Raw genomic sequence first — 24,663 nt, 5'->3', positions numbered from 1 at the left:
TCCCCAAGATTACTGATTACATCACACAGAAAAACTAAGAGAGGCCTGTTTTATCTTCCCCATCTATCTATGGTTCTTGTGCAAACTTATCCTTGTTACCATGAAAAATGACAAATTTGCCATCTGATCAAAATGTTAACAAGGTAACTGTCAGTGAGATGGATCTCTGACTGTCACTGCAAGCCAGAACATGAGGATACATTGATATTTCTCAATACAGCCACTGCTTCCCCAATGTTCACTAACAACATTTCCACAGTGAGAGTAATAAATCACCTGGAAATAACAAGCTCTATAAGATCTCTGGGATATGATAGATTCATCCTACCAGCACTATCTGCAAGGTAGAAAACAATTGATAATGATCTAAAGAAAGCCCTAATCAACTGCCATTTGCCATAATGGGGTAGATGAAGCAAAGATATGAAATCTTAACTGTGTAATGCATGCTGTGACAAAATTGAACTGCCTGGAAAAAAAAAACAAAAAACACATGACAACAAATAAAACACAAATGAGTTAACATTCTATGGGGTCAAATAAGTGGAAAACAAAGTTAATAACAAAGTCCAGATACAATCATTACATTAGACTCTGGAAGGAATGGGATAATCATAGCAATTGGTAGGTTCATAAGTAACCAACTCATGGAAGGTTCCTCATAGGACATGGATAATGACTCTGGCTCACTGCTTGGTTTAATAGACCTTCCCCCAGTACTTTTATGTTCCTTAAGACTCTCTGGGCCACACTGTTTCTGAGCCTTTAATTCAATAGTTTAACTAATGAAATCATTTTTGTCCCACTAGCATTATGGCCAAGTGCCCCAACAGAGACATAAACAGAGAAGAGAAGGGAACATCCACATGGAAATAAGAAGAAATAGGAAATGAACCACAAGAAAGGAAAATTCTATAAAAAGATCATGACATTAGGTCACTCAGACAAAGAAATAAGACTTCAAACTGCCCAAGAGCTGCCCCATACCTATGTCGTTTTAGGTTTCAAGAGTAAGACATTTTCACATGGATACAGTCTAACTCTTCCCTACTTGTTCATTCCTCTTTGGCTATTCTGACTTCTGCTGTTTCCAGACTACTCCAGGTTTCTTCCTTCCCAGGGCCTTGTGTTTCTGCTTCTCTGTGTTGGACCTGCGTCTCTTCCCTGGCTCCTCCCCTTTCTTCGGCTTAAAGCACCTCCCAGGCTTCTTCCATGTCCATTTGTTTCGGAACAACCTTAACTCCCAGCCCCTTTAGTTTTGCTCACAGCCTCTTCTTCCGAGGCAGAGGGAAGCACGTCTGTCTGGATCACGGCCACGTCTAAGCTTCTAGCACACTGGCTGCCACAGAGAGGGACTAGGCGCGATCCAGATCTTGGGCTCTGGGAGATGGGACTGCCCGACTTTGAATCTTGGTGCCAGAGTATAGCAGATGTGTAATTCTGTGCAAATCCTCAATTTCTGCCTACCTCAGTTTCCTTTCTTATAAAATGGGGAGAAGTGTGATGCCTACCAACAGCAGTGCTGTGAAGACTAAATGAGATCACTGACACAAAGATCTTCAGATAGTAACAGACACATAGGAAGCACTGCAAATCATTAGTTGTTATGATTGCAAGAAGAGAAGCAATTCTAACATATTTAACCGAATTCATTCATGATTAGATCAATGAGCCCTCTTCTTCATTGTGATTTAGTCGCTAAGTTGTGTCTGATTCTTTGCGACCCCATGAACTGTACAGCCCACCAGGCTCCTCTGTCCCTGGGATTCTCCAGGCAAGAATACTGGAGTGGCTTGCCATTGCCTTCTCCAGGGGATCTTGCTGACCCAGGGATCAAACCTGACTCTCTTGTGTCTCCTGCACTGACAGGTTGATTCTTTACCACTGAGCCAACAGGGACGCCTCTGGGATTACTATAGCACATTATTTTTTACTAATAAGCAGAGCAGCCAGTAATTGAGTCTATTTTTTAGAAATTTCTCTGCTGGTACCTAGTGGAGAACTCCAAACTTGGCAACAGAGTGTAGTCTCCCCTTAGTGATGCTATTTCAGTCAAGGGGACAGATAACCCTCACCTTCCCACAAAGCAAGCCATTTCTGCAGAAGACTGTGAAGGAGAGAGGAGGGAGGTGCTGAGAGGTTAGGCGCTCCGAACAACTTCAGATCAGGGGGAAGAAAGTCTAGAAAACGGAGCCATACTGTGAAGAGAGAGGCAGATGCTGTCGCAAAATATGGCTTCCTTAAAATGCCTGGCATCTTGGCTCTTTGGGCCTCCTTTCCTGTTACAGCTCTGGTTGTCTTATGTCACTAAAGAAACAGGCATCATCCCCAAACACTGAAAATATGAGGCTAGAGCTGATCCAAATTTTCCTGAGATCATAAAAGATAAAATGAAATTGAAACTGGTCACGAATGTGCTTCTAAGGAAAGGGTGATGATCAAGTTTTCAGTGGAAATTATTTTCTCGGGAACATTCTTACTAGATCGGCTTCATTCTTCCCAAACTTTCCGAGTCTCTTGCTTACTTTGTCATTTACTTCAGTAGGCTACAGTGATGTGCTGGAACCGGTTTGAAGTGGCGGCTTAAAAGAGCTATCTGTAGAATTTTGCCAAATTTTGCAAGTTAGTTGTTTAAACAATCATTAAGAATCAAATTTTATAACATAGCTAAATAATAAAACAAAGATAATAGAAATTTCTCACTTCTTAATTATTTCACTACATTTTACCATTATCTATGCTTTTAGGTTATTGATGTCTATTGCATCTGTACATGGAAATACTGTAATATCGCGTGCTACTGTCTGTCTCTTTTCAACTTTGTGCAGTAGTGTCAAATTTGTAGTTTGAAATCAGCCATTGTGATTGGCAGACATTATAGAGTTATCGCCTTGTTGGTTATCTAACCTTGAGGAAATGATAGACAAAATATTAATAATCAGATTAAAATTAAAAAGCATGTTGTAGCTTTAGCTGTTGCCTTGTAAATAGCACAACAAATTGGGAAAATATTCTCCTAGTATCTAAAACCTATCTCATTCAGCAAAATGTCACTCCTGTTAATTGACATATGAGTAAGGTTTCGACATCTATTGTCATTGTTTCATTTTTGTCTGAAGTGTTAATGTAACCAAAATATCACCTAACATTCATGTCCAAAACACACTTGTTTGTCAATGATGTTTGTCAAAGTTTTGTTGAATTGGATAGTGATCCAGCAATATTCCTCATCTGGATTTCTCAAGCTGAATTGCAACCAGAGGCTGACTACAAATACAAGAGTTCAGGCAACACATCACAAAAGCATTCTGAGAACCAAATTGTGTGCTGTACATACTTTGTATCAGTCAAACTTGAGATAAACGTGAACACAGGGATGGAGATGGATATAGATATAGACATTCACATGTATTTTACTTTCCCTGAGAGACGGCTGTTAAACAATTACCAGCACACAACTGGATACAAACACAATAAATATACTCAGCAAGAGATGATCATTCAACTTTCCTAGGGACAAATTGTATTACGGTTAGAAACTAGAAGCTTGGAGGTTTACTGGGCCATGATTAAAGTTCAATGAAGTCCTCTTACAACTCTAAAGATAGTTATACTGGGCCATAATATCAGCTATACAGCTACTTCCCCAGATGGTGACAGACCCCAAATCTCTTCCTCTTACTTTGGGGGTTCACAGAGGGGTCTGGCTGGGGGATGGTGGGGACATTCATGGTTAGCAGGCAGGGAAGAACAGGAGAGGTCAATGCCTTGCAGCTGCCAGTAGACTGTGGAAAAGTCGCTACTGGATGTGATGGGAAATACTGAGCCAAAAGGTCATGAATGTGCAATCCTTGGGCCAATATGTACTTTGTGTTGAAATACTATTAAAAGATTGTTTGGCTTTTGACTATATTCAAAGCAGTTTAGAACTGTAATTAATGTGATTTCAAGGAGATGAGAAATCCTAAATCAGATTGCCTGTGGTTTTATATTTCAGAAAACAGTAAACATACACACACACACACACACACCTCCCCCTCCACACACCAAAAACAAAGCAACAAAATGAGACACTAAAATATACTTCCTAAATTTTTAAAATATTTCCAAGTAAAGACTTTATTTAACCTTTCCTTCCCTTATCATCCTCATGTGCCCTAAGGAAACATACCAATTAGAGTCATTTAGAGGGACCAGAAGTACATTTACTACCAACCCTGAGAAGAAACAGGGCAAGTTTTGGGCTCAGCTGCTGCAAACCAGAGCTCCATCATGGCCGAGGCTAAGCTTCAGCTGCATAAACACTGCCTAAGAAATGGAAAGGGCCGCCTGCCACATGTCTCCTGTACTCAGGAGCGCCTGAAGAATGCAGCAACCTCAGGAAGAAAAATGCCCTTGGGAACGGCGACCCAAAGTGCTTCTAGCAAAGAACACAGTGCTATATTTTTTCTTTTAAACTATTTACCTTTCTAATTTGACTTGCTCCAAGCTCTTTCAGCATCTGTAATGGAAGGAGAACACCAAGAGCTGCAGTCTGTGGGATCTGTCTGCTTTAGCAGAGTGTGTGTTAGGTCGTCTCAGTCGTGTCTGACTCTTTGGGACCCCATGGACTGTAGCCCACCAGGCTACTCTGTCCATGGGATTCTCCAAGCAAGAATATTGGAGTGGGTTATACTCTAGGGGATTTTCCCAACCCAAGGAATCAAACCTGAGTCTCTTACATCTCCTGCATCGGCAGGCAGATTCTTCGCCACTAGCACCACCTGGAAGCAGGTGCTGTGCTCTTTCTAAGATCCAGTTTCACCTCCTAAGCACATCATCCGTGCAAAACTTTTCTATTTGAATGCTGCCTTTTCCAGTCCCTGAAGTACATATGCCTGTGTTACCAACAGGTGGGGTTCTCTTAGACTTTCCTCCATGGAAGCTGCATGTAAGAAGGATGAGACGGCCTTCATTTTCCAAAGGATATCAGCTTTCTACTGGGAATTACAAGGATGTTCCAGGTCCCTGTGATGGCTTTTAAGAACTCCCACACATTCAGGATGGGTAAAAGCAGCAGAGGTGGGTCTTGGCCAAGAAGACATTGCCTAATTTGGCTTGAAGCTTTCAGAACTCAGACCCCAAGAGAAGGCATTGTCAGGCATTCTGACTTGTAAAGGACAAGGAGGGTCATGGGATGAACATTTGAAGGGAGCTCTCTACTGAGCAATACTCCTCTAATATGGAGGTTCTGAGGGAGTTTCTTCTACCTCTGAACACCAGCATCCTTTAGCTCTGTGGTTACACTTAATATTTTCTGCTACATGAAGACAGCAACAGAAGCAAGGCACTCCACACCCCCATTGTATATGATGGCAGGAAACTCTCTCTTCCCTGAAGCGGGGAAAAACAAAAGCACTCCCCATCCCATTCTCCCCTCTCCTTAGCTCCACTTTCACCTGAGCATCTCAGCCCAAAAGGCTCAGAGGAAACAAGGAACCTCAGGCACATGATTTAAGGACCCGACCAGGCCCTCCGTGAGCATTGTCTCATTCAGCGATTCACTCCACAGCCCTGTAGAGGTGGCATTTGGATCCCTGGTTTACAGATCAGGAAAGTAAGACTCTTTCACTAAGTAAATATACATTTATGGATCATTGACCTCTTGCCAGAAACTTGGCTGCAGGGTTTCCAAAGAAGAGAAAGAAGGGGCCCCGACCTTATAGAATTCAAATCCCAGTGGAGCTCCACAGCTAAGAAACTTCTGGCTGGCTGGGTAAATGACAGAGAGGCAGGATAAGAAGGAAGGGGGGTAGTACAGGAATGGAAGAAAGGAGAGAAAACAAAGGAAAGGGGAACAACTGTCCAAGGGTGCCCAGGTACAAAGTTGAAGATCCCCAATTTTATATTCTAGCCTATGCATTTTCCACATAGCCATGGGGACCATCACCCTTGCCCCTTCCCAGCTAACCTACACTGTGGTACATATACACAATGGAGTATTACTCAGCTATTAAAAAGAATGCATTTGAATCTAGAGTTCTAATGAGGTGGATGAAACTGGAGCCTATTATACAGAGTGAAGTAAGTCAGAAAGAAAAACACTAATATAGTATATTAATGCATATACATGGAATTTAGAAAGATGGTAAAGACAATCCATATGCTTTCAATCCTATATGCGAGATGGCAAAAGAGACACAGATATAAAGAACAGACTTTTGGACTCTGTGGGAGAAGGCAAGGGTGGGAGGATTTAAGAGGATAGCATTGAAACATGTATATTACCATATGTGAAACAGATGACCAGTCCAAGTTCCATGCATGAAACGGGGCACTCAAAGCCAGTGCACTGGGACAACCCAGAGGGATGGGATGAGGAGGGACATGGGAGGGGGGTTCAGGATGGGGACACATGTACACCCGTGGCTGATTCATGTCAATGCATGGCAAAAACCACCACATTATTATAAAGTAATTAGCCTCCAATTAAAATAAATAAATTTTTAAAAAATAATGAGAGAAAGAACAGTAGCTGAGGGACCTTTTGCATGGCCTGACTTCATGCACTCGAGTCTCAGCCTCATTTTTGGGACAAGAGCTTTCTTTCATAGCTGTGAGAAGAGGAGTTGAATTCCAGAGTTAAGGCGGAGCACTGGAAAGTTTCAGAAAACAGCCTGCCCTTTTAAACTCCTCTTTATAAATATTCTTCAGGCACATAGGTGCAATGAGAAAGTGCAAAATATAGCTCCCTCTGGTTGCAGCAGCAAGGAAACCAAAAAAAAGAAAAGAAGATGGCACATCATGCCATCCTATTATAATAATGGATTAAAAGGGTACAAACAAGGTACTAATTAGTGCTCATAAAAACCCGAAACTGCAGATTGCTCATCTTCATAGCTGGGCACTAAAAGTGCCACGTGTGCAGATAACATGGAAGTAAAATAGCAGAGTGTAATCTCACAGGATTCAGGCAGCAAGAGCCAGAGGAGGCAGCCAGCTCCAGCCACACCACCTGTATGCACTCAGGAATCCAAAGACATTCAGATGACAGCCCCAGAATGAACAATCAGCCAGCCCAGACAAAGGCAAGCATCTCTGAACTCAGCAAGGGATGCTGGGGGACCTTGCCAACTTCTGATTGATTGTCTTCGAGTCCCTGTCCCCAAGATGTATTCCTGTCCATGGGCTCCCCTGGATTATATGCAGAGGGCTACTTCTGAGAAATGAGATGGTTTTATTAGTATGCAGAGGCCAAAGTGTAGCCTGAAGGAGAGATACCTTCATCAATAAAATCTTTTTTGATTAAATTCAGCCTTTCTTCTTGGGTCCGCTCAGAGCTTAGAAAATAAGCCAGGAGTGCTTTCTAACTTTTGTCCCCAATTTGTTCCCTGAGGATTTCAAGGATTCTGTTGCCATTAGAGCAATCCATAAGAACAAAGAAAGAAGTCTTCTTTCTTTAACTAGTTGCCTCTTTATAAATTCAGACCCAGTAACTCAGATTTGGAAATCCACAGCACTCAAATATCTACCTTAGCCAAGTGACTATGTATTCCAGGCTAACCAATTAATTCATAAATGACCATACACAGCACATATGGAGAGCCACCTTTTTAAAAAGAATGTGAACCTTTTTTTAATAAGGAGATAAGTTATGTCCATGCATGCTCTTCACTGCCTATGAAACTGAAGCTTAGTGATTTCCTTTTACGAATACACAAAAGTTAAAAGGGCTAAATGGAAGGCAAAAAAAATGAGGCAAATGAACTATGCAATAACCACTCTCACATTCATTCCATTTTCAAAATTATAAGGGATATGTATTATTTAATGGTATATACTCACTGTGCCCTGAAAAATAAAGATCAAGACTTTTTAAAAACAAAACAAACAAAAAACATCAGTTCTACCCTAGAATAAAAAATATTGCCCATATTTATTTATTTGCCTCCAGAAACCTGGGTAAATATCACTGGGATGGACTGAGTCCTAGTCTGTACGATCAGTGGTCTGGCCGGCTCAGTATGAGCCTTTAGAGGACTCAGAGTTTGTGTTTCTCATCATGCTCCCTTTGCCTGAATATGCCCTACTGCTTGGAATGACGTTCAGAAATGTTCGACAATATGTGAGCACTGGCCAGTCAGAGTGGGACCAGATGCCAGGACATCAACAGCCAGTCCCGGCTACCCAGTACACATGGCCTGTATATCCATCCAACCCAGCTGGTGCAAAGCTTCTGATGATAATGTGGGCTCCTTCCCAAGAACCTGTCTTCTTAACTGGGTGCCTAAAAAGACAATTCATGAATGTCCAGTGGTGATAACTCTAGTACATGTGCCACAGGCCCCTAGGAGAACCATTCTGACTCCATGAAGACTCTTCAGAGCCTCGAATTACACCATCGGAGTGAAGCTCTCGCTGTAGTCTCTGACATAATGGGCAACCATGGCCAAGCCATTTACACTCCCCAGAAAAACCTGTTCTCCTACATAAGAAAACAGCTTTGGCCCTGCTTTTCCTCAAAGCGATGGTAAAAGGTCAGGTAAGAGGAAGATACTGGAATGTGCTTTGAATGCGTCTGAAGAGAAGCACTTCCTAATCCCAAGCCATAATTGCTAATGAATGACTTCTCTTTAACATAAGGGTTAAAGGATTTTTAATGCATATATTCTTTGGTGCTCATTAAGAAGACACTAATTCTTTATGGGTTCATAAGTGCAAACATAACTGAGAATAATTTGCAGCGACGGTGCAGTAATGAATGTAAAACCCTAATGAGAGAACGCACATTGGCTGGAAACATGTATTGTTCTTTCTGGCCTTCCTTCCTTTTGTCAGAGACATTGTTGAATTTTCTTCAGAGGATTTATTAGTGTCTGTTTAACATTATCCCTCTATTTCATATGAACACTTTCATTAGAATCTTAGGCAAAGCTTTAGGCTTTCGATGAAGAGGTTATTAAAAAATAATTAATATGTAAACAGTGCTCAAAATACCACATTACAGCTAATCAACAGGATTGGCACAAGGCACCGAGATGGAGATGAATTTAAATACCAGAGAGCCCACCCTGATCCATCATCAATTTCACTATTTCCAAGCACAAAATTAACTTTATTTTTGAGAGGGGGGAGATTGATAGGGCTTCTGAAGGCTTCATTTGGTCCAAGCTGATGATTTCCTTGTGGGGACTCCACAGTGGGAATTAAACCTGAGTTTTTAGTGGTTTCCAAGGCTGGTTCTCCACTTTTCCTATTTGTCAAGCTAGGATTGCCTTTAGTACAGTCCTGGGAATCACTCTGGGCCTCTCCTGCATTGAACAGAGAGTCAATCATTGGGATAGAATGGCGACCCATGAGCCTCCTACTTCACTGGAGAGACTCAAGGGGAGGCTGGCCTGAGGGTCCCCAAACAAGCAAGGCTGCCTCACTTCATCTCCTGTTCTGAAGCTCATTTGTTAGCTTCACAAGGAAAATGGTTACTTTATATACAAAATGAGAACCAGTTCAATCTTTCTCTTTACTACTGTGAAATCAGCCAAACCAGTTCATGAATCCTAGCAGTCTAAATCAGCAGTTCCCAAGGATGATGTTTGAAACACTATTACCACACAACTGGAAGGGAGGGAGGGAGGGAGGAAGAAAGAGAAAGAGAAAAAGAAATACCATGGTTCAGAGTACTCTTGGAAATGCTGCTTATTTTATCTCTTTTTAAAGTTTCAGGAAGAATCTTAAGGTGTGAGAATTTCTGCAATTAAGAATCATATTTAATTTTGTTTAGCTGTGCATTTTACAAGGTTATTTACCACAGACTTTTCTTCACTTTCCCTCCTCTGCTTCACTGCTGAAAATATCACTTTGGGAAGTATAACTTTTTCAGTCTAAGGTAACTCGAACCTGCACCCTGCATTAGGTGACTGCCATCAATTTTGATGCAATTATACAAACACACACTCAGCATTCCTCCAATGTAAGGTGAGAATGAAGACAGTGCGCTCTTCAAGGGTAAGTTCCCAAACTGGTGTGACACACACCAGCCCCTCCAAGGACTTATATACTTCCCAGAAACCTCAACATCTAGAGCTGAAGACTATTAATCCAACCTTCCAGCTGCCCAGTAGAGGTCATGGGCCAACTCTATGGTAGTGGAAATGTCAAGAACCAGGGAGACGAATAGGAATATGGTGTTACCTCCACCCTTGGGAGTTCACCGGGACACAGTCACAGACCACTCACCAGAAGATGTATGATGCAGAAAAAGAGGAGGTGCCTTCTGCAAGGGGGCAGAGGAAAGTTGGCAAAGACAGTGACTGTCTAGTGGACTAGACTCCAACATAAGGATTTTTCTAGATGGAAGATGACAAATGAGTAAGCAGCATGGTGAGCAGTACCAAAGCTATAGACGTGAAATGGACGGTCCTTCCAAGATGTTCACCATCACTCCAACATGGGTGAACAAATGTTAGCTAATTCCTTCAGGCCAGGAAGGGGCTTCCCTGGTGGCTGAGACAGTAAAGAATTTGCCTGCAATGTGGGAGACCTGGATTCGATCCCTGAGTCAGGAAGACTCCCTGGAGAAGGGAATGGCTATCCACTCCAGTATTCTTGTCCAGAGAATTCAGTGGAGAGAGAAGCCTGGTGGGCTACAGCCCATGGGATCACAAAGAGTCATACATGACTGAGCGAGTAACACTTGCAGATCAGGAAACCACAACACATCTTGCTAGACTACATCTTGCTAGACGGCAGGCATGGAGTGAGCCTCTGTGTTCCCCTCATATTGATCCACCAAGCCTCTCCATGTCGGTCACCCAGTATCAAGCTTTCCATCTAAGTCATCTCTCTGATGGCCAGCAGCGTACGGATAGGCATTTGTGCCTTGCCTTATAAAACAAAGGGTTTCCCTGGTGGCTCAGATGGTAAAGAACCTACCTACAATGAGGGAGACCCAGGTTCAGTCTCTGAGTCAAGATGATACCCTAGAGAAGGGAATAACTACCCACTCTAGTATTCTTGCCTGGAGAATTCCATGGACAGAGATTATATAGTCCATGGGGTTGCAAAGAGTCAGACATGACTGAGTGACTAACACTTTGTGAAACAAAAGGGTTCTTAAAAATTGGATCTTCACGGATGTCGTACATGAAATCATTTTACACATCCATAAAGAATGACCCATGAAAAGAATTCCTGTATTGAATTACCTGGGAAGCAAGAAATCACATCCACTCTGATTTTCCTGAATAGAACATATTCCTTTTAAGGGACTATTGAATTTAGAGCAATGCTGTTTAGTAGACACATGAAAAATTCACTGTTTGCAAACTAGAGAGAAAAAGATAAAAGTAAACTTAGAAGGTACATATGTCATTTGACAATGATTTGATGTGAAATTATAGTCCCATCCATAAATTGAGCGAGCAAGGTTCATATCTTCTGGGACACTTGAATTGCCTCAGCCAGTTCAAAATAATGACCTCATAATTTGCAAGTTGAAGAATGTAAGAGTGGAACTAACAGATTTTACAAAATTGGGAGGGACACAGCGAAACAGGCAGTGGTGTTTAAGCACAACAGAGTAAGCTTTGAACCTCTTAAGCAAACTGACAAATTGCCCTCTGGAGTCCAATTTCCCGCCTCAGCACCACTTTGCCATGATGGCTTGTCTCTTGCCTCTCCTGCCTAATGGCTCTCCATGCCAAGAAGGGCCGTCCGTGCAATTAAAATAACCATCAACAAAATAGCCCAGTAATTAGCTGTCTTCTTTGTTAAATATAATTCTGGTCAGCAAGATTGATAGGTTCTTTGGTCATTAACAATCTATTTAACAACTGTAAATTTGAAGTCATCACTTTCTTGAGTCCCAGCGTTGAAGAGGTTAGGGAGCAGATGATACTCAGGCAAAGTCAAGAGCTGGAAAATTAGGCCAGATGTGAAAACCAAGAGTTACAAAGTACTATTTCTCAGAGAGTACTGTGGACCTACATGCAAATAGGGCATGATTAATGCCAGGAAATCTGTTCAACTACTTTTTTAAAGGGAAAAGAACTGTGGCCCTATGCCATAGTTGTATAACTTAGCGGGAGTTGGAAATCCTTAAAGATCAAACCCAGGCAAAATCAAGAGGGATGGTATGGGGAGGGAGGAGGGAGGAGGGTTCAGGATGGGGAACACATGTATACCTGTGGCGGATTCATTTCTATATTTGGCAAAACCAATACAATATTGTAAAGTTTAAAAATAAAATTAAGAAGTAAAAAAAAAAGAAAGAAAATGAACCACTGATCCACGAATCATAAAAGTATTCATGCTCGTGCTCAGTCACTCAGTTGTGCCCAACTTTTTGTGACACCCTGGACTGTAGTCTGCCAGGCTCCTCTGTCCATGGGATTTCCCAGGCAAGAATACTAGAGTGGGTTGCCATTTCCTCCTCCAGGAGATCTTCCCAACTTAGGGATCATCTCCTGCATTGGCAAGCGGATTCTTTACATTAGGAAAGACCCCTTCTCATGCCCGGACATCCTGAAAATATTGATCCCTGAAAAGTATTTTTTGTATTTTGCATAAAAATAGGTATAGAAACTTGGAAAACTAGTCTTAAAGTCATATTTTGAAAGATGAAACACCATTAGACACAGTCATTATAACTCACTACATTTTTTTAATATTCAGTTTTAATGTTTCCACCATGAATAAACCATTGAAACTTTGTACGTATCAGTATAGTTACAGAACACCTCTGTCTAGTTATAAAATGCCTCAATTTTTCTTTTGATCAATTTAGGATTCCAACTCACTTTCTCAGTCAGCTAGAGAATTCCCTAAGGTCTCAGTACTCGGAACTGGTGGCTTCTTCTTTCTTTAATTAGGGAAAATTGCTTCACAAGGTTGTGTTGGTTTCTGCTAAGCAACAACACAAATCAATCATAATTTTATATATATCCCCTCCCTCTTGAGCCTCTCTCCCTTCCGCCATCCCACCCTGCTAGGTTATCACAGAGTGTCAAGCTGGGCTCTCTGAACACATTTTAAAACTGCATCTTTAAATTCATAATTTTATAGTCAGTTGTGGGGTCCAGGTCCAGTTGGTGGCATTATTATCTTCATGCCACCAAATTCTGACCTTACAGTTTACATAACCAGTGACTGCCGTTGGCCCACTTGTTTTATTTGATGTTCATGGATCATCCACAGGGAAAGATACCTAACTCTTCCACTGTTGTTTTTACTAGTTGCACAGAGAATCCATCTCAGGCTTCAAAGTGCCAACTGATGACCAAGCCCAGTCTTGCTCTACCAGGAGTGAAAGAAAGGGTCATGTGGCAAGAATCAGAAGCAAGGCCATCTCCCCACAGCCTTCAGGATTTAGACTGCTGTACACAACTCTTTCTAACTCAAGAAGAATATAACATATACTAAATTAGTGCAGGAAGCTAAACTGGATTTTGTAGACTCTAACCTAGAACAAACATTACTGGAATTGATCCTCAAAGGTATCCCCCACCAATGGAGACACTTGGGGTCATCTTCGAGGGTCAAAGGCTGGGACCAGCAATGGAGCAACATCACAAGTCTGTTGAATGCCACCTTGGTAAAAAAGGTATTCTACCTGCCTTTGTAAAATGAAAAAGGGAAATAAGACAACAGAGCAGGGAAATACTAGTTCTATTGATTAAATTTCAGAGGAACCTAAAATGTTACTTATGAGAAATATGTCAACCATTTTTACCTGGCCTTACAAATTAACTGGCCATCAACTCACATGTATCTATAGCAACCCCACATTCTGTCTCAGAAGAATTTAAGCCTAGTACTTGAGGAGAGAGAACTAAGGTACTGATGGGCAAGTAGGTTTATTCTCAAATATCAAGTCCGATCAAGCAGTAGTGGCCTGTTTTGAAAATGATTCTAAGGCTATATCTGGACTCAGTGAAAAATAATTACTTGATCAATTAATAGTGCCTCAAGAGGCAGTTTTACACAGAGGTTAAGAGCATGGATGCTGAGGACACGTTGATGTTTGAATCCCAGCCCTAAAACTTTGGGGCATCCCCAGTGGTGCAGATGGTAAAGAATTTGTCTGCACTGTAGGAGACCTGGGTTCGATCCCTGGGTTGGGAAGATCCCCTGGAGGAGGGCATGGCAACCCACTCTAGTATTCTTGCCTGGAGAATCCCATGGACAGAGGAGCCTGGTAGACTATAGTCCATAGGGTCGGAAAGAGTCAGACATGACTGAATGACTGATACACTTTCCTAAAACTTACCACAGGGCAAGATATTTAACCTCCATTTACCACGTACAAAATGGTAAAAATAGCAACAATGACGCTACAGAATTGTTATGAGCATTGACTACATATTATACTTGGCAACTTTCCCAATGTCTAGCACGTATTTGTCATTTAATGAGTGTTAGCATCCTCACCAGCGTGACTAATCACCACTGTTATAACTGACATTGCACAGTAGCGCTGGGATTTGTCTTTTGCCCCCAAAGCTGACTAGGTCCTAGAATCTGCTCCTCAACTCAAAGAGTAGAACTGGCAAGTACCATCCTCTGAAGTCAAGGTGGCAGTGGAGGGGTGGAATAAATAAAATCAATACAGTTCTTTGTATGATGTAATGAATACATGAACTTTGTAGAACTAATCTCCAAAATGCAACATGTTATGTGTGGTGGTATAACACCTTTAGATTGTGAAAGTTCAAAATGTCTTTCAGTGATTCATATTTTCAGGGCGCTACAAAGTGCTCAAAATTGACGCATCTTGATTTAAACAATCACTTAAACTTCTAGGTTACTAATAGCATGCGATTCCACATTTCCTGTGTTCAACCAACTGAATAAAGGATCGAAAGGAGATGGGTTCCATTTCATGTGTCACAAGCTGCCTTCACGACAGTTTGCTTTTACTAAGAGGCAAGGGGGCACTCTCAGACCTGACAGGTGATAAGAACAGGCTTCTGAACTTTACTGTATCAGGGCTTCTGCTGTTTTCTGGCATCAGGCAACATGGGTTGGAATTAAGGCATGACTTTCAATTTGCCATACTGGGCATATTTAATGATGTCTGAACAGATTTCTGGCTGTCACAACTCGGAAGAAGGTGCTGGTGGCACCTAGCTGGTAGAAACCAGACATGCTTCTAAACATCCTACTATGCACAGCCCCACTTCTACAGCTAAGGATTATTTAGGTCAGCCCACAAATAAACCCATGCACTCAAGGTCAATCAGTCTACAACAAATGAGGCAAGAATATACAATGGATAAAGCACAGTGTCCTCAATAACTGAAGCTAGAAAAGCTGGACAACTACACGTAAAAGAATGAAATAGAACTTTTTCTCACACCATATAAAAATAAACTCAAAATGAATTAAATCATCTGAAATCATATAACTTCTAGTAGAAATCATATAACTTCTAGTAGAAAACATAGAACAGTCTTTGATATAAATTGCATCAATTCTTTTTTGGATTTCTCTAAGGGAAAGGAAATAAAAGCAAAAATAAACAAATGAATGTAATTAAATTTAAAAGTTTTTGCACAGTAAACGAAACCACTGATAAAATTAAAAGACAACCTACTGAGTGGGAGAAGTATCAGCAATTGATATGACTGAAAAGGGGTTAATATCTCAAATATATTAACAAATCATATAGCTCAATATCAAAAAGACAAACAATCTGACTAAAAAATGGCAGAAGACATGAATAGACATTTATCCAAAGAAGACAGAGAGATGCACCAGCAGCACACACAAAGATGCTCAGCTTCACTAATTCTCAGAGAAATGCAAGTCAAAACCACAGTGAGCTATGACCTCACATCTGTCAGAATGACTCTCACCAAAAAGTCTACAAATAGCAAATGCCAACTAGGGTATGGAGAGATGGGAATCCCAGTACCCTGTTGGTAGGAATTTAAATTGGTGCAGCCACAGTGCAAGAAAGTAGGGGAAGTTCCTCAAAAAACTAGGAATATACCCATCCTATGATCTAGCAATTCCACATTTGGGTATATATCTGCTGCTGCTTGGAGAAGGCAATGGCACCCCACTCCAGCACTCTTGCCTGGAAAATCCCACGGACGGAGGAGCCTGGTGTATGTATGTATAGTTAGTCACTCAGTCTTGTCCGACTCTTTGCAACCCCATGAACTGTAGCCCACCAGGCTCCTCTGTCCATGGGGATTCTCCAGGCAAGAATACTGCCATGCTCTCCTCCAGGGGATCTTTCCAACCCAGGGATCAAACCCAAGTCTCCTGCATTACAGGTGGATTCTTTACCATCTGAGCCACCAGGGAAGCACAGGGAAATAAAGTCATTAATTTATATTAACTTTAAGCAGGCTATAATCTATAAAAATATTGAATCACTATGTTGTACCCCTGAAACTAATGTTATTTTACATTATCCATCCTTCAACAAAAATAATTAAAAGTAAAATAAATTGACTTTAAAAAAAAGAATTATCTGGTTCAATACATTCATACTGCAGAGGTAAAACTCGGCACTAGTATGGAACACAAATACGTGTGGACTCATTTGCTAACCGTTTCCCTCTCTAGACTGGAAACTCTACACAGGCAGGAACTGTTGCATCCTTAGTGCTTGGCGTGGAACCTCATGCTTGTTAAGGACTTTATTAATTTTTGTGGAGTGAATGAACTATAACAGTAGAAAACAATGCAAGTTATCATATTTCTCCACAGCAGAACAAGTATTTCTTCCATAGCAAAGCCACATAAAATAAGGTGAAAATAGAAGATACAGGCAAACACGATTTTGGGGCACCTGGCACACTAGACACCTTTAATCAATCTGTCCCTTTCTCCGACATGCCTGTGTTCTCCACGGCAGTAACCAGTACCACATCCAGACCCAGCAGTAAGTTGTGTCAATTATTTCTAGAATCCACTCATTTCTCTCCACCGTTACTGCTACCAGGCATGCCTAAGCCATCATCATCAACATGTCTAATGGGTCACCCTGCTTTTGATTTTGGCTTCTCACTTCCATTCTGCACACAGGGTAATAACACTTTACAGGCACCAATCAGGCACATCATCCCTGTGTTTAAGATGTGCTGAAGTCCTTGTATGCTCAGTCACTCAATCATCTCCAACTCTCTGCGACCCCATGGACTGTAGCCTGCCAGGGTCCTCTGTCCATGGGATCTTCCAGGCAAGAATACTGGAGTGGGCTGCCATTTCCTCCTCCAGCCAAAGTCTTTACTGGAGCTTAAAACGCCTTATACTGTCTGGCACCTGCTGACCTCTTCACGTTCTAAGCAGAGTAGCCATCTTCCTATGGAATCAATGCACCCAGTTCCTTCTCCTCTGAGAGTCTGTGCTATGGCTTGGAATGCTCTTCTTCCAAATGCTTCTATGGCTGGCACTTGCACATCATTCAGGACTGAGCTGAAAGTCAACTCATCCAGGAGAAATTTTCTGACAACACAGAATCGAGAACTGCCTTCTCCCCGCCTTTATCAGACAGATCACTTTCTTTTATTGTTTTCAGATTATGAGGCACAATCAGCGAGTTTATTTTTTATTTGTTCAGTTATACTTGTGCATTAGCCGTGCCGCCCCCATTAGAATGTCCACTCCGTGACAACAGGAAATCTGACTGTCTTGCTCTCTGCTGCATCTCAAACACAGTCCCTGGCACAACATAAGGATACCAGCTGAATGAATAGAGCTCTGAAGAATGAATGGATGGATATGTAAATGGTTATGTAAACTAAGAGCAAAAAAGACATCATCTGGAAGGAAATATGTGTTAACTGTCACTTGCAGGAGAGTTTCCCAGCATTTCTAAATTAAACCCCAAATCTCATTCTTTGTTTAACTGAGATCAATCCTATGTATGACTGATCATCAAAATAATAAAGAAAAGTGGTTCATCAACACCAAATATAACTCAGAAATAAAATTAACAATTTTTATTATAAATCCCTCTCAGTCTCTTCATGAGAACTAAATTAAAATTCATCCTACATTTTTAAATCTCTTACTGAAGTTGAAGCTCCAATACTATGGCACCTGATGCAAAGGGTCGACTCATTGGAAAAGATCCTGATGGTAGAAAAGATTGAGGGCAGGGAGAAAAGGGGGCAACAGAGGATGAGATGGTTGGATGGCATCACTGATTCAATGGACATGAATTTGAGCAAACTCCAGGAGATAGTGAAGGACAAGGAAGCCTGGAGTGCTGCAGTCCATGGGGTCGCAAAGAATTGGACACAACTTAGCAACTGAAAGAAGCAAAGAGACAATGAAATAATGAAAGTACAAGGATTTTAATAATGCTAACTATAACCACAGCAATGACTTTACAAGTCTCCAAATACGGTTCAGCAATGAGGACCAGCATAGAATGAAAAAAAAAAAAGGGGGGGGGGGTGTTTTCCTTTTTTAATTTTTGTTTCTGTGAAAAACATCATTAAAATAGTTAATATTCACAGGCAGTATCTGAGGCAAGAGTAAGTGTGTCACCCTTTGTGGAAACCTGGAGCGTGTACAAGTATAATGTTGCTTTTTTTTAGAATCGTGTGATATATTTGAACATATAGCAGCTATAAGAAAAAAATGCTGCTAGTATGTTGGTAATGGTTGGGAGGATGGTTAGATGGCTGCATATTGAATAAAGCAGAATCAAGGTCCAGAAGAACAAGGCTGAACTGCCACACACACATCCTTACTACCTCCTGCCCACCTTTCTGACTCCAAGTATTATTGCTCCGGTAACACCCCAAAACTTACAGTGCTCTGAACTTGATAGTGTCTTGGGGTATCTGTATCTTTTTTGACATCGTAATTCTTGATTGGCCATTAGAATTTTCTGCACTGTCTCAGATGGTAGCTGCTAACCATATGTGGCCACTGAGCACCTGAAATGTGGCTTACACAGCCTAGGAACTGAACATTTCATTTTATTTATTTATTATGTAATTTAAATTTAAATAGCCATATGTGGCAAGGGGCTTCTGGTGGTTGCATAACACAGGCCTAGATGGCTCCCTTTCTTCCTTCCCTAACTGGTCCAGCAAACTCCTGCTCATCCTTCAAGACCCAATTCAAATGCCCCTTCCTCCAGATTGCCCTTCCTGTTCCCTCTATAGCAGGTGTATGGACCTCCAGAATATATACTTATCATACTGTATTACAGTTATTTTATGACATTGATCTTCCCACTAGGTGAGAATCTCTTGAGGGAGGGGAATCTGTCTGGCTCATCTCTAGATACTTAGTTGAGTGCTTGGAACATGAGAATTTTTTGACAAATATTTGCTAGATGCTCAAGTGAGACAGTGAAACTATCTTTAGATATGAACAAATATAAGCAGAGCTTCCAAAGAAAGTTCTTCCCCAGAGAAGGTTTTACTGCCTTCATACAAGAAGTTGCAAACCAGTTATGACCTTCAGAGTTGGTAGCATTTTGTCATGTGTATTTTTTTTAATGGAAACTGCTTTTCAGTGTTAAAAACTAAGATTTCCAACATTTCTAGGAACGATAATTGGCTCTGGCAATTTTAGTCCCACATTCCTGCTTGGCAACAACGAAACAGAATAGAACATGCAGCTGTGTCTTTTAGATAATAAATACAACCTACAGATTCTCTTTTCTTACTCCTAGCCAACTCTAATCACTCATGGACCCTGTCTTTCTTCTGTGGGCATTTTACCTTTCAACTTCAGACACTGCATGAAGAGCCACAAAGCTCAAGCTCAGACACTGTCCTCTTGCTTACAAAAATAAAATAAGTTTCAGAATAAGAATAGCAACACTCTTAACAACACAGCAAAAATAATAATGGCTGCTAACATTTAGTGAGCATCACAAGCCAGGTATTCTGTTAATATTAGGAAATGAAGAAACACTGTCAGATGGAATCTTCCAAACCACCCCAGGACCTAGAAAATACTCTTAGCCTCATTTTATACATGAGGAGACCAAGATTCCAATGGGTGACACTGGGCATCAGCAGGAAGCTCAGTCCCCAGGTCTGACTATCACCAGGGTCCTTGCTGACGTTTCTCCATGATAAAGCCACATCCCTCCACCTTTTCCCTGCCCTGGATTACACCGAGTGTGATTCAAAGCGAGACCTTGGGCAAGTGACATAACCCCTCTGTGCTTCACTTCTCTACCAGCAATGAACTTCAAAGATAAGAGCTAAGGTTACTAAGGGTACATGTGGGCACTTGATATGATGCAGGTAAAATGGTGAGCTTCTTAGACACTTAAACAAATGGAAAATGATCTCATCTGAGTAGGTGGATAATGGCTGGGGGGAGGCTGACATCCCTGGTCTAGGCAGACAGGAGAGGTTTAAATCATTTAAAGAAAACAATGGCACTGTGGCTTCTGCTGGCACCTAGCCATGAGCATCAGGCACCCTCACTAGGGAGAGTATATCTCAGTGGATCTAGCAAAGATTTGACTTCCCAAAGGGTGCCTGTAGCTTTGTGCCAATTAAGTAACATTAAAAAGATGCAAATCAATGGAAGTTTCAGCTGGTGTGGGCCCGGCACTCTGCCAGACTAGGAATCAGCAAGCTTTTTCAGTAAAGATCCAGAAAGTAACAATTTAGGCTTTGCAGACCATTTGTGAACAAACAACCATGGCAGTGTGCCAATAAAACTTTCTTTACAAAACTAGGCCAAGGGGCCACTCGCCATTGTTTGCTAACCCCTGAGCTAGGCAACAGGAAGGCAGAGCAGACACATTTCACCTGCTCTTCACTGACATTGAGCACAGTAACAGGAACAATATAAGACAGTGCCTATTGGACTCATCTCTCTGTGTAGCCCCAACCTCTGAGGTCGGTGCCTGATAGTGACAGCGATTTAAGTAACAGGCCCTTAGTGGCTTTCAGCCCCTGATTAGGCCCAGAGAGCTGAGGGCACTTTGTTTCTGTCTTTCTCCCAGTGCATGGTTATTCCCAGGAACAATGAAGGCTGGAGAGCAAAACAGGTGAGGTGACATGGTCTTTCAGCCACATGATACGTAAGAAGCACTCAGGAAGTTGCCACACTAGGATGCTTTTTAGATTTAGGCAAAATTGAATGGCTTTTCTCTTCTTGAGTGAAAGAAGAGCCATCCTCCTGTGCTTGAACTGCTCATTCTGTATGTGCCAGGCAAGCACCAAGACCAGGGGTGGCTTCTGCCTTAAGCCAAATAGTTTGGAGTCTGTGTAGTTCTCCCTTGATGTGACAACCCTGAGCTCAGTTGTTTTTCTTCCTACTGTGTGACCAGCGTGATTCAAAGAAACAAAAGTGTGCATCCTGTTTTGTCTGCTAACCGGCTTGTTTTTCTTCCTACTGTGTGACCAGCGTGATTCAAAGAAACAAAAATGTGCATCCTGATTTGTCTGCTAACCGGATCCCTCACTGTCCTTACGCTTTTAGTTTTGTTCTCATTTGACCCTGCTTTCCTTTCATAGTATCAAGTCTGCTTGTTTCTACACTATCTTTTGAACTTTTATTTCACTAACGTATGTTTTACTGTCATTTTTATTCTTCACTGTTTTACTTTTGAAGTGAAATGATGGTAAATATAAGAGGAGGCACACTATTGGGAGATGTCCTTGTCTCAGAGTCAAAAAGCCAGAGTTTCGGTCCTAGGCTGTTCTTGCAGACTACGGAAACCTGGGCCGATGAGTGAACACCTTCAATTGCTTTACCTACAGCAATAAAGGTAAACATGCTAACCCCAGAGAGACTTTTCAGGGTTCAATGAGTTAACTATGAAGATTTTTCAAGAACATACAATCTGATTTTTTTAAATGGGCATAGGATCTGAACAGACATTTCACCAATGAAGTCACACAAGTGGCTAATAAGCATGTGCAAAGATTCTCAACATTATTAGCCATTTGGGATGGCCAATCACACTACAATAAAATACCACTTCACACCCATTAGGATGACTATAATCAAAAAGAAAATAACAAGTGTTGATGAGGATGCAGAGTAATTAGAACCTTCACACAGTACTGGTAAGAATGTAAAACAGTAGAGATGCTTTGGAAAATAATCTGATAGTACTTCAAATACATAGAGTTACCATATGATCCAGCAATTCCATTCCTAGGTATATACCCAAGAGAAATTAAAACATAGGTCCACATAGACATGCATAAATCAATAGGAGCATTTATAGAATCATGATTCATAAGCATCATTCACAAACGGTGTTATTGATAAACATGTAAAAACAATGCAAATGGCCACCAAATGATGAATGGATAAAGGACAAAATGGTAGAGTCATACAACGGAATATCATTTGACAATAAAAGGAAATGAAGTATGGATTCATGTTACATCAATCTATGAGCCTTGAAAATGTGTGATTTGGACTTGCATCAACACCTCCCACCCCAATCTTCAATAATAGATTAGGAAAAGAATACAAATCGAGATTTTTCTCTGATTTCACCCATTATCGAGACAGAAATAGCCTGAGAACATGATTTGGGAAACTTGGGAAAGCCCCAGGAAAACCTCGGCGAGTAGAATCCTGAGACTTCTGTCCAGCCATGCATAGGAAGAACCAAGAGGGGTGTTTGGTAGGAAACTTTGATGAACAAACACAACTTGGTGCACAACAAGTTCTATGTCAAGGACAAAGTTCAAGGATGAAGTTGATGCTGGAGGTGCATCAAGTTTTCTGAACTGGATCGTTCAGAATGGGGGTGCCAAGAGTAAGCATGGGCAGAAGAGGGGGGCATTTTAAGGGGAAAGGGTTGCATTCTCTTTTCAGATGCTTGAAGTTTGAGGAACTTATCTCTTGCATTTAAATGCCTGAATGAAACTAACCTAGAACCTCCCAAGCGGTAAGCCTTTTAGAAATGAGGTGACTATATAGAAAATGTTAACTGAAAATGAAAAAAGATGGCACTTGCAAACTTAGATATTTTACATCACTTTTTCCGCCAACCACTATGAAATCAACAAGCTCAACAACTCTGCAAAATTTTCAGATTTCAAACTGTCTTGTAGATATTACAGAGCCACAGTCTGAGTCCTCTTGCACTTAACAAACAACCATGACAAGCATATCAGAGAATGTAAAAAAACTGAGTATGGAACTTCGCTGATAGAAAAGACAAAAAATCTAATTCTTACAACTTATTTAAAGGCTGTTCAATATTTCAAGAAGATTTATGATAGGTAAGTTTCAAGATAATTGTTTTCTATACCTAGATTATATTCTATAATCCTCAGACATCAGAAATCAAGTCAATTCACAAACTCAAACGTGCAAATATTAATGCTATGTGGAACTGTATGGCCTGCTTTTTGGAAGCTACTGTGTGATTCTGAAACTGAATTTTTAATTAAACAGAAGGTGAAAGATCCAACCATCAGATGGTTGGTGGGTTCAACCATGGGCTCACTAATAGAACTCACCGCCCCACATCTAGGGAATATTTCCTTTTCAAAAGACCCCATTCTCTCTTCACATACTCTGACACTGTGTCTCTGACACTTGCTCTAAGAGAGAATAATTAAATAGTTGAACCTTCTTAAATGGAGAGAGGTGGATCTTGAGTGGACCCAGTGAGCCTTAAGGATGTGAACACAATTCCCTGACTGAGTCTTGTGTGTATACATGTATGTATATGTGAGTGTGTGCATACAACTTCTGGCACAAAATCAATCTTATTCGTTTATTAGACTTTGAGAACATTCTTCTCTCTACCTCAAGTTGGGTATTATTAACCTGAGACTTAAAAAAAAATACTAATATTAAATGCAATTCTTTAAGGTATCTGTGTAAATATTTAAATTTTTGCTTAGCTAAGAACTCCCCAGTCTTCAGCAGCATTCTCAAAGGGGTCTGTACTCAAATGGATCGAGAACCATAGCCAGTGGGAGCCCTAAAAATCAAAGACACTGAAAATGTATTTAGTGACTGCATGAGACCAAGAGCCAAATTGACAGTGATTCTTGGGATTGGTTCCCAGAAGTCCCAATCACTCAGTGGTCGGGTCAGAGCTATGTCTCAACTGCCCCCATGGTTGTGTGTACATGAGCATTTGCTTAGTCATGTCCAACTCTTTACGACCCCATGACGTGTAACCCCGTCAAGCTCCTCTGTCCATGAGATTTCCGAGGCAAGAATACTGGAGTGGCTTGCCATTCTCTTCTCCAAGGGATCTTCCCAACCCAGGGATTAAACTTGCATCTCTTTTATCTCCTGCATTGGCAGGTGGGTTCTTTCCCACTGAGCCACCTGGGAAGCCCCACTTGTTTGATTTTCCCTCCCTATTATTCTCATATCCAGTGAATTATCATCTTATTTCCAACCATAAAATAACATTCCAAGGGCTTTAGAATCAATCTTAGAACAGTCTTTCCTCCTTTTGAAAGGCTATTGTTGTCACTTTGAAAACTGTAAATAGCATTCAAGATGATATTTAATTTTTCCTTTGTGCCAGCATCTAGTGGAAATGTCTAAGTTTTGAAATAGTAGGGAGCTCACATTCCATCTGGTATGTTTTCATTTCATCTCTCCTTCTCAGTGAATTTTAAAAGTCAACTGCGGTGTCAATATCCTTTCCGCTATGCTAATGTGGCCTCCGTGTGGAAATCAAAGGGAAGGAGTCCTCAGAGCCAGTGGTTCTTTCTCAGTTGAACTAGTTAGTGTCATGGAATTGCAGAG

At 41.2% G+C, this 24,663-nt stretch overlaps 1 protein-coding gene across 22 annotated transcripts in view; it reads right to left on the bottom strand.

The window, feature by feature from the left end:
* FHIT (fragile histidine triad diadenosine triphosphatase) overlaps positions 1-24,663 on the bottom strand; it is a 1,535,374-nt gene that overhangs the window by 176,353 nt on the left and 1,334,358 nt on the right. For 2 of the 22 annotated variants that reach the window (XM_044933656.2, XM_044933658.2), the window contains one exon: positions 9,079-9,290. The exons of the other annotated variants lie outside the window; for them this stretch is intronic. In XM_044933656.2, coding sequence (XP_044789591.1) covers positions 9,275-9,290 — 16 coding nt within the window. In that variant the 3' untranslated portion in view covers positions 9,079-9,274. Of the gene's footprint in view, positions 1-9,078; positions 9,291-24,663 lie in introns of those variants that run through there. 22 annotated transcript variants of the gene reach the window in all.

Source organism: Bubalus bubalis, chromosome 21, assembly GCF_019923935.1.
Source record: "Bubalus bubalis isolate 160015118507 breed Murrah chromosome 21, NDDB_SH_1, whole genome shotgun sequence".
NCBI lineage: Eukaryota > Metazoa > Chordata > Mammalia > Artiodactyla > Bovidae > Bubalus > Bubalus bubalis.
Note: the sequence above shows the minus strand (reverse complement) of the source record. Positions and strands in the feature narration are given on the sequence as shown.